The sequence below is a fragment of the Crassostrea angulata genome, chromosome 9, assembly GCF_025612915.1.
Source record: "Crassostrea angulata isolate pt1a10 chromosome 9, ASM2561291v2, whole genome shotgun sequence".
NCBI lineage: Eukaryota > Metazoa > Mollusca > Bivalvia > Ostreida > Ostreidae > Magallana > Magallana angulata.
The window spans coordinates 11,871,109-11,883,028 of NC_069119.1; the positions used below are offsets into that span (position 1 = coordinate 11,871,109).

The following is an 11,920-nucleotide window of genomic DNA, read 5'->3' on the forward strand; positions in this document are numbered from 1 at the left end:
ATTCATTAGAGGTTTTCTCGAAATTCTTATCGGAAAAGTCAGAGAATTCATACTATAAAAATGTGCATAATTCAAATGCAGATTATAAACTACTTTCTCCATTCGGAAGTACTCGGGATACCTCGCGCAATTTTTTAACGTTATCATCCGGGCTTATTAATGGCTGATGCAATGCAAAATCCCCGTAGACTTTCAATATTGGGATGTGTATTGAAACCTGAAGCGGTAGAGGGGGCGTTTCAACACATATAATCTGGACATTTTTCATATAAGTGGATGAACTTAGTTTGAGCAAAAAGGTATTTACTATTATTGAAATATCAAGCAAAAAGTGGTGGAAGAAAAAACTTGGGACATAGTATAGTATATCTTATAAATTCATGAAACTTTGAAGTGTTTTGAAATTCTTTAACCAGGGAACAACAATGTCTATATCTAGATCAGTAATAGGATAAGGTAATGTCAAACATCGAAGACTGTACAAATATTAAATTTTAAGAAACTGTTTTTATTACAAGTGTTACCGTTAATAATCAAATCAAAGTTTGCCGAATCTTCCTGGAATTAAACATAGGTTGTAAATTTACTTTGTATGAAAACTTTCTTCATGGTTACTCAGTGTGAAACATTCTTTACCTTAGACGTTTTACTTTTCCACTAAGCATCCGCCTTCGTTGCCTTTCCTTAACACTACATCTAAATTCATCATGTTCATAAGTGATCATTCGTTCGCATTTCAAAATACTTAATGTCCGTATTCTCGGACTCCATGCTAGGAAATTTAGTTGGATATAAGCTACGTCATTCTTATCCATGTGCATGTTGTCGACTGCGTGCGGCTAAAGAAATTTTCACAATCGTTTTTAAAACGCTTTAAAGTTATACAATATAGGATATACATGTAATTTTTATATACAGACCTTAATTAATTTGTTTGCAAGTTTGTAACTAATGATTAGTTCTTTATCGGCACCACTTATAATTTACTCAATTCAACCTCTCTCATTTCTTTCTCTCATTCAAGTCATGAGCGGCAATGTCTTAACTCCGCCCAGCTACGATCTGATTGGACAAAGGTCGGTCAAAACATTAGGTAGAAACTTTTCTGGAGTAAACTCCTATTAAACGCTTCAGTGTACTTCGCTGTAACTTAAACGATCATGTTTTGATAAGCATATATATATTTTTTAATTTATTTACATCGATAACTCTTACTGAGACCATTCGACTTTGTACAAGCAGCACACATAATTTCGGACATCGGGTGTCTCCTGCACCTGGCTGAACCTGTCAATCAAACTCTGTGTATTTGTTTTCATTGGGTGGTCAAGCGTCTCTTTTTTTGTCAATAGCCAATGGAAAATTAATGACTTCAATGTAATCGGAATCAGTATTTGATGAAGCATCCATTTGAATGACAAACAATTTATTAATTATCTGAAAATTATTTAAACCACTGTTAACGGAAAACTAAGAGTCTTAGAAGTAATTAACACACATGGATTTGCCTACAATGTACACAGTCATGCAATTACTAGTAATTATTATGGGAATCTTTACGCATGATTCTTAATTCGAACAGATTATAATAATCTATACACTGTACACCGTTACACATGTACGAAGCGCCGGTAATATATACGAATATTGAGTCAAAAAATTAAATCATTTTTATTTCTTGTTCTTTTCAATACAATGTGAAATTACTTTCAGAAAATATTCCGAAATACTAATTACAACTTTCTTTTTTTTGTAATCATTTGAATTTTTTCTGAGGTACATGTACATATATGTACATAACATACTTATTTACGCGCGAATGATACGACATAGGAAAAAAAATGGTTGTTCGTAGAATTTAATTGAATTTAATTTTAAATATTTTTGAACATTATCAATGTAAATAATATCAGGTGTATTAACTGTTTGTGTTTTTAAATCGTAATCTCTGAAACCAATAATAATACTAATGTTATCAGAAAAATCAAATCCCGCCGAATACTGAAAAACCGATTTCAGTTTGCAATCATACGTATTTTATTTTTGGTATTGACTATTGAGTTACGGTCTGGATGATTTTATTATTCATTATTTTATGTAAAAGCACCATTCCAACTGTTACTCAATTATATAACAATTGATGACCTGGGCTATATATGTTCCGAGCTGTGTGCGCTGAAGCGACACAAGATTCTCGGTCGCACGTGGCGATTGAATTTACACAGACTGACCGAATAAACAAACGGGTTGGAAAGTGAAACAAAATGTTACACATGAGAAGAAGCCACCAAAAATGATTTTCGATAGATCTTGATATCGTTTTGACAATTAAAAAATTCCAGCGCGAGCTCCTGTCAGCGGGGCGGGAGGGGAGGGGAGGGCAGCAATGAGTTCGCTTCTACAAAGAAACGCACGACCATGTAGAAAAACTACAGAAGTGATAAATATGTGACCGATAGAATCTAATCTAAAGTTGTTTAAAATTCATGTGAAATTAAAAAAAAAAATCATCGAATGCCTCAATTCAGGACATTTTTTTATCGTGCTAACACCTACCGCAAACATGTTACATGGAACTTTGATTATAATTTGATTTTTAAACTACCTTGTACGCTATCTATAAATCAATGCTTAATCAACTGTACATGTAATGAATTTATCTTTTCATCTTAAACGAATATAATAGTTGAAAACATAATAAAATATAGTTGTGTCCGTGCAAAATAAGAAACATGAACGCGTGATATAAGGTATATGTAGAAGAACACGAGCCGACCGCGGATTACTTGTCCACTCGCGCCGGTTCTCCTCAGCCATGTGCGAGGGACGATCATCATTTAAAGGTTTACTATTTGTGTGTGTGAGGGGGGGGGGGGGGGTTAAAAAATTATTTGTGCAGTTTTTAAAATATTTTACATAAACAAACTAACCATTAATTTATGTCTTACGATGTTTACGATTTGGAGTAATATCGCTCATTAATATTCATTTACACTCAAATGTTCAATCGAATAAATACAAGATGGACAAACTTTTATAGCATTAAATAATACAGTTCCTGTTTTTACGGCTATATTAACTCAAACACGTTCATATGCATGTAAGTGTGCGTCGCGGTGTGAGAATCTTGTGTATACAATAACCGCTTAATTACCGCTAGGTAGTGCAGCCGTGGCTGATCTCATCGGCCGTGGGCGAAGGATATATTACGTAAAGGTACATGTACAACGCACAGACAGGCACAGCTCAGAACCCAGGAAGATTTGAAAAGTTTGCAGTATAATGACCATACTCTATCAAATAAAAGTTATTTATTTTAAACTTAAAACCCACAATTGATCTGTGTCTATTATTGCTTTAGATTGAGAATGACATTGCTTTTATCAATTAACTGAACGATTTCTTAATTGACACCCAATCGTTTAATCCATAGAAAAATTATGTGTAATCAAAACGAAAGCAATTCTTGAGTTCGCGGCTATATAAACTCATACATGTATATGAGAGACACAGCTCTCGTGTATTAGATAACCGCTGACCGCTAGGTAGTCCAGCCGCGAGCATGGTGACCGATTTTCTCGGCCGCGGGCGAGGGAGAGCTTACGTAATGGTACCCACACACACAGCTCTGATTCAAGGTAGATTTTAAATGCATGGAGTTAATAAATAAAATGTAATGCATAGAATTGTTTAATTCCATATTTTGTGGTTTAATAGAAAAGAAAAAGAATGTTTTGTTTTCCAATTGCCGTTTTTAATGATTGTGCACTACAAGAACTTAACAACAATGACTTAAACTCCTTAAAAAAAAGCATGTACTCCAACAACAACAACAAAATTCTTATAAATTAATGCCTCTTGTATAAACCAGCATACTTTCTGCGGCAACTTTATGCTAGTTGTACGCACAAAGACTTTCGTTAACTTGTCAAATGAAAACAGGTACATGTCAACATGTAAAGCTTTTTACACTCATACTACACAAATCACTTACAAAATAACATTGTTACAACTTTTATGAGATCCCAACAAACAACTTTTCCAGCGACAGCCATATCAAAATCCTAACCGTTTTTGAGTTATTAAGCAAAAACTTTTAAGAGCTTTTGGCCCTTAATTTAATTGGCCAGCCCTTTTTTATTGGTGTCAAATGAAAGCCCTTCATATGCTGCACAACTTTTATTCTACACGTCTTAACAAAATATTATTTGTTAAAAAGATATAAAGGAAAATATGTCGAAATTTTTGCACCTTTTTTAATCCTGTTTTTTGACCCCCTACCTTTTCCTAAATAAAAAACGTAATCTAAAAACAAAAACCGATGTGCGCCACTACAATGTCTCTGCTATTCAAATTCGTTGGATTCCCATTCCCTGCTATCATAGTCTCGGAGCCTTTGTCTGGAAACCAAAGGCCCTAAAAAAATTTTAAAGGGGAATAACTCGTTAACGGAAAGGGAATTCTAACTTTTATGAATTGATGAAGATAGTGTTTTGTAAAGTCCATTAGCCCTGAAAATTTGAGCAAAAACCGTTCAGAAATGAGCACGATATGAAGCCTCAAAGTTCGCGTATAGGAAGAAAAAAAAAATAATCTTCATTATCTTTCCCCGCACAATAATAGAAAGGTCTTCCGTTGGAAACGGAAGACCTTAATTATGATAAGACTATGTGATGGATATCAAATACGTAAAAACCCATTCCTTAGTTATTACAAAGAAATAAAATAATACTCAAATATGTATGTAAATCTACACACACACACACGTATATATATATATATATATATATATATATATATATATATATATATATATATATATATATATATATATATATTATATATATTTATATTTATATTTATATATATATATATATATATATATATATATATATATATATATATATATATATATATATGTAGATAAAAAAAGCCTTGGTACAGCAAAAAATACTTAAATAAATAAAACAGAATGCAACAGTCCAAATTAAATAAATTGTTTACTGTTAGCGCTTTCCGCCATGTCGGCTCTTCAGACAGTTATACAAAATTAAAAACGTTGTTTGTAACGTTGTCAATGACGTCGTGTTTTAAAGTTCATTATGACGTCACAATGTACATCAAGGTAGCGATGGCGTAAACTTTATCAACGCCGTTAAGCAATGCATAGACATATAATACAATACATATAAAAAATTATATATATGATAAATCTATTTTCGATTAAGTTTCGGGTTAAATATTTTAATAAAATAGTCCTCTTTTGTGGTTCGGGCGATTTCATTTGAATTCCACATTTTGTAAAACGGAAATATTTTAAATGTTCCCTTTCCGCACTTGTTCCGAACATGGAGTGTTTCTCACTGTTTCGTCCTTTATTTGTTGTTTGTGGTTTGTCCATAAAAGAGGACTATTTTATTAAAAATATTTAACCCGAAACTTAATCGAAAATAGATTTATCATATATATAATTTTTTATATGTATTGTATTATACCGGTATGTCTATGCATTGCTTAACGGCGTTAATAAAGTTTACGCCATCGCTACCTTGATGTACACTGTGACGTCATAATGAACTTTAAAAACACGACGTCATTGACAACGTTACAAACAACGTTTTTAATTTTGTATAACTGTCTGAAGAGCCGACATGGCTGAAAGCGCTAACAGTAAACAATTTATTTAATTTGGACTGTCGCATTCTGTTTTATTTATTTAAGTATACATATATAAATATATATATATATATATATATATATATATATATATATATATATATATATATATATATATATATATATATATGATAACTTTGAAATTACAAGAGATAACTTAAACGCATTCTAGACAAAATAAGTCCGCGCAAACTTCTCTAGAGATAAACATTGCCTTGTTTATTGAGGTGGACGCCGTCAAAAAGAAATTTATGGTCACACGCCTTGAACTTGCGCGAAGGGAAGAGGTAATTATGCTCCCAAAATGAAGCGAATTAAAATGTGTGCAGAGAAGATTTGAGAAGGATATTTACTTTATCTAAAGTACTGTTGTAATCAAAACATTGCTTAAATCGTGGCAACAGTTTACATACATGGATCTGAGCGACTCCAAATCTATAGGGCAGTACCGATACAAGAGATTCAATGTTTGCTGCAAATTCTTTGGAAGACGTCACACGTCGAACATCATTGCCCTCAACAATTAGAATAATGTTAAGAGGTTTTACTTTTTTCAATGAAACTCGCATCCTCGCGGAGAACGCCCGAAATAGTGCGATCTCCCATTCCTCTGTAAAATATCCTATGATTTGCTCTTAGACCAAGATCCTCACAGTACCTAACACTGTCATTACTTACTAGGAATTGTTGAAAGCGGCGCACAATAGAATGACCCAACATAAGTACTTCAATGGGCTCCATCAGTAAAATAAACCCAAAATATAAACCTTACCGCTTTACAGGTCGCTTTGAAAATTTCCAATGCTTAGCTATCGGCGTCCTGAAAGAAAGTGAGAACCCACGCTATTAAAATGACGCTCCCAAGATTTTACCGCGAAATAAAATCATTGGTTACATCCGGCGACGTTGTTTTTTTTGTCCATTTATGAAGATGCTGTATAATTCTGACAATACCGCAAGAAAGATAACTCTCGCGAACTTAACAGACATTATCAATATGCATAAAATATTTCAAGAAATCTTAAAAACCATTTGTTTTCATTTTCTGTGGGGGCAGACGTTTTAAATCAGGTGGTCTAGTATCGATCTACATTGCTGCGCTTGATAGTTAAAAGCCACACCGCTGTGAATTTGACTAGTCTGAAAGCGACTAAAATGCTTACTAAACCGCCTATGAAATGGAACGTTGTTCTTATTGGCATCATTGTTTTTTCGGGAACAAGTAAGTTTCTTTTTTTTTGTGAGCAGGTTTTGACAAATGGTTCATTTTAATGTATAAAAAAGACCACGAGCAATTTAAGAAGGTTCATTTGACAAATATATTAAGATTTGCGAAATTTTTACTTTAAAGGTTCATATGCTTGTGATGATGGCAGGTTTTGGGGACATTGCCAAAGAAATGAGTTGTGTGTTTGCATTAAGAATAACTGGTATCAAACAACAACAAGCGAAATTAAAAAAGTAGACTCAACTATAGAATCGTTTTCCTTAATTTGCAGTTGTCCAAGTAAGCCAAAGCATTTTTTATCTTTAAGATTTAACTAAATTATATATGTATTATTTGAACGCAAACAACATTTACTTTAATTTGAAGGAAAAAAAATCGCAAGCAAAGGCAATTTTAAATAAACATTAAAAAAAGGAGAAACAAAATATTTTGCATGCCAATAGCGTTAAATATTTGCAGTCATTTTGTTTTTTTGTCTGTAAATGCACACTGTACATGCAACTACGAAAAGTCAAACTTAAAAAAAGTAATGTCTTTATATCAGATACAGATACCAATCAAGCTGTGGAATGTCTGTATAATTTTCTTTATACCAGTGAGTACATAATCATAAGGTGGACACAATAAAATGATATCTTTTTTTTCGTTGTATTTTACCAGTAATTTTATTTATAACATTTAAATAAAAAATGACGAGGCTAATACAAACGTCAATAAATCCTTCTATTTTTTTCGACTAATGATCGTGGTGCATTTAAATGAAGAAATGAATAATGAGGAATTTTATTGTGCCTTATTATACTGACATATTTTACTATTTTTTAATAGAGCTCGTCGATCATCTCGAGTTTTATAAAACCTTAGTATTGACAGGTATTATAATATATTTTTATCTGACGCGGTTAAACATATGTTTCAAATACATATGCAGAGAATTTTCACAATAAATTAATGCAGATATAACGTTCAATATATTTGTTTCAAATTATGAGAGTTATTGATCACAAAAATAAATTAAAATGTTGTTTTTTTACATGACCAATTCTGAAATATCGATCTTACTATTTTTATCGCATACACTGGAAATTGTAAATGTTACAATATAAACTTCTCTTTAACCTTTATAAAGTACTAAAGTGTTTTAATTTCCAGATGAGACAACATGTAGGCAGTTACTCACAGGTTATTATGCTTTAATATTTTTTTTTAGATATGATCCTGTTTTAACTTGATTTGTACAAATTTTCACTATTTTATATTTTCGCATTTAATATCTTAACATTTTTGTAGCGTTTGTTTTATATTTTCATTGATAAAAAATCTTATGTATCAAAATAATCCCACTTTATTACAATCAATGAATATGGTGTGATGTCACTATAATTTTTAGCATAAAATAGATCTCCTCTTCTTTGTAAACTTGGATTGGCTTCGTCCTTGGCATACTATTATGCTGGTGCATTTACAGTCAATTTCCGTCAAATTAAAAAAATGCATGTATATTTTGTTTTCTTTGCCAAAAGTTAATGAATACATGGTTATTTTCGACCCGCATAATTTCTGTATCCTTCTACACTTGCAAACAGTTTTGCCCCTTTTTGAATTCGTCCAGATTCAGTTCTGTTTAAAAAGTGATAATTTGAGACATTGGAATTCTCAAATTCGCCCGCTGACGACAAGGGCAAAAATAAAACGGGGCGAATATTTCCCTGAATACAGTATCTGACTTCGAAAAACAGGTTTCCTTTTGAGAATTTATAAATGTTTAATTCAGTGGATAATACAATGTATCACTATTAAACTCTAAAGGCTATAGACCAATAGTCAATAAAGAAAATGGTAGTTCAACCAAAAAATATTGATTGATGATTAATTATATAAAATTTACCGTATAAAGAAAAATATCTTTACGATATTTCAACCTTTTTATAATTTGCTCTTGATTAATAGATCATTTTCGGTGAAGTAATCCTTTGCAACTCCAAAACTATGCGATGCCACACATTTGACCGGGAATCAATGCTAATAAAAAAAAACCCCCAAAAACCAAAAAAAAAAACAAACAAAAAATAAAACGTGCGCACAATGCGGTTAAAAAATTAGGAAATCAAATTTGAGAACTACATGTATTTAGGAGTAAACATATCTAAAATGCATGTACCTGTATGAAATGGACTTTGTTCGAAATTAATATATACATTTTTATGTTTATCAACATAGGTGATAGTACGACCTTGACAACAACAGTTAATCACGAGACCACTTTAATGACAGCTTCTGAAAATACTGTCAAGAATCAAGCTACAACCGTTGGCAAAACTATTATGAATTGTAATACGTGATAAGTTTTGATAAAATAATTCATACTTAAAAATATGGCTTAAATATAATTATATGAAAGCAATCAATTTTATGATTGAATATTTTTTTGATATATAATACTCTGTCAGCTACTCATTTTAACGTTAATTAACATAGGGAACAGCACGACCATGTCATCCACAGAAAAACCCGAGAGCACATTTATTACAGCTTCTAACGGACATACTTCTCAGAATCATCCTACAAGTGGAGGTAAAACTGTTATAGATATTTTAAATTTCATGGTTAAAAAAAATAATTATTACAAAATGGTAAAACGTGAAAGGTTTAATGAGATATCTTATAGTTGATATAAAGCTAATGTTTTATTGTAAGCAATAAATTTTCTAAATAAATTTTGAATATTTATTTGATTTATAATATCATGTCAGCTACATACGTTATTGTTTATAAACATAGGTGAAAGTACGACCTTGTCATCAACAGAAACTCTCGAGACCACATTTATTACATCTTCTAATGAACATACTGTTCAGAACCAAGCTACAAGTGATGGTAAAATTGTTATAAATATGTTCACTTTCATGGTTAACAGGGATGGGGTCGATTACTTAAAAAAAATATTGATTAGATTACAATTACTTAGGATTTTAATAGTAATCGATTACAAGTTGATTACATCCAATTTTAGAAGAAATGAATTCCATAAGATTAGTTTTCTTCTCGTTATTATGATAACTTATGATTACTTTTGATTACATTACCAGTATTTGATAGGGCGTTTTATCTGTTTTTTATTATGAGTTTAGTTGTTTAATGTTTTGGAAAGATAAATGCATTTTCTGTAGGAGTTTCAAAACTAATATAAAGTAATTTTGTTCTTTCTTTTTTTTTAAATTGGGGTCATTTTAGCATCATTACCACCTTTTTGAGTTGCGTGAAGATCTCTGTGTTCTAAAAAGAAAGGACATTTATTCAGACATCAAATAAGACACAATTTTAATTAAATAGATTTTACTGAAAAACCGTTTACTCATAATTGACTGCACTGATACATTTACAGATATGTGTTGAACTTCGACTAAAAATTGATGTCTATGCTTTTACACACGCAATGGTTGACAAATACTCTGATATAACAGTATCATCATAGGGTGTGTTAATGTTTCCATTCATTTGATAATTTGGCACAAAACAATAGGTGTGAAATGTGTTTTCATATCAATTATAGTCTGCTTTTTATGTTGTTTTTTTTTCAAATGCACTTGAAAAAAGAGTTAAGTGTATAATACTGTACATGTATTTTACATGTTGTGCACCCTATTTAGATTTATGATTTAAAAAACTTGTTTTTTTTTACTTTTTTTTAAACTTTTAAATTCATTCTGATAATACAGTTTTGTTGTTACATTCGGATACTAAAATTCACCAACCACTAGCTATTTGAAATTATGTATCGGTTTTTACAAAGTTTGAATTAGAATATTTGGAACACGCCCATCTTAGTTGACTTACAACACAGATCGTATTGCAGACTTAACACAAACAGTCATGTATTATTTGAGATGCTGAATTACATACTTACACTCATTCATTACTAAACTATTTCATACCTAGCATTGAATCTTATTCACCTAATATTTCGAATTATCTATGGTTTTAATCAGGGTGTTTTTTTTTTTACTTTCGTAATCATAAAAGTAAAACAAAAATTACGATTAATTGTAATCAATAAAACGAATGATTACTGATTACTTATGATAATTCAGTAACCAGTAATCGATTACAGCTGAATACGACTACTGATTATGGTTAACCCATCCCTAATTGTAAAGAACACACAATATGTAAAAAGTTTAATGTAATATTTAACACTAAGGATAAAGTCTAATTGGATAAATAAGAAATACATTTTTTGAATAACACATCTTTAGAAGGAAGGAATTACTTGTTTCTGGTAACCTAATATAGTTGAAAATCGCTTAAAGGCCTAGACGGAGAGGCCACAATTCTTATTCTGTATGACTTGTGTTGTATTTTCTCTCTGTCTGTCTGTCTCTGTCTGTCTGTCTCTGTCTCTCTCTCTCTCTCTCATTTTACTGCTAACTTTAATGAGCATTTATTGCTTTATTGTATTGTTTTAAAACTGATAATAATCTTAATAATTTTCGTTATTTTTTCAAAGCCATGTGTCCTTGCAGTTGTGAATATTTCGACAAAATCGAATACTGGAGTCAAGAAGCTAACCAAATTAAACAGTACAACGAATTGAGTCAGGAACTTGCCCAAATCAAGAACATATTGAAGATGGAAACCAAAAATCTGACAGCTTATCTTAATACAAAGAAAAGCGTTGGTGATCAGCGTCCGTCATCCCGTGCCACAGGGTACGTGGGTGGTGTGATTCTGGTTCTCATACTTTGTTGCCTGGTTCTCCTGGACATCCTCAAGTGTTCCCACTTAAAGAACATGTAAAGACATTCTCAAATGAGAGGATACAAAACGTACAAAAGCGACCAATGGACCGATTCACTTGAACATTTTGTACGTGATTATCTTTGAATACAATTGATATTTTCTATAAGAATGTATTTAACGAGGCCGGGTCTAATTTGTTCTGCCCTAGAATTTTGAATGAAATTAGTAACATGCATTTCTACTGATATTATCTTTATTTTAAAATGTAAAAAAAAT

General features: G+C 31.4%; 1 protein-coding gene across 1 annotated transcript; it reads left to right on the forward strand.

Annotated features, from left to right (window-relative positions):
* The first annotated feature begins 9,108 nt into the window (after positions 1-9,108).
* Positions 9,109-11,701, forward strand: LOC128162627 (uncharacterized). Its single transcript, XM_052825868.1, has 4 exons — positions 9,109-9,235; positions 9,383-9,478; positions 9,686-9,781; positions 11,412-11,701. The coding sequence occupies exons 1-4, from the start codon at positions 9,109-9,111 to the stop codon at positions 11,699-11,701; spliced, it is 609 nt and encodes a 202-aa protein (XP_052681828.1).
* Positions 11,702-11,920: the final 219 nt, after the last annotated feature.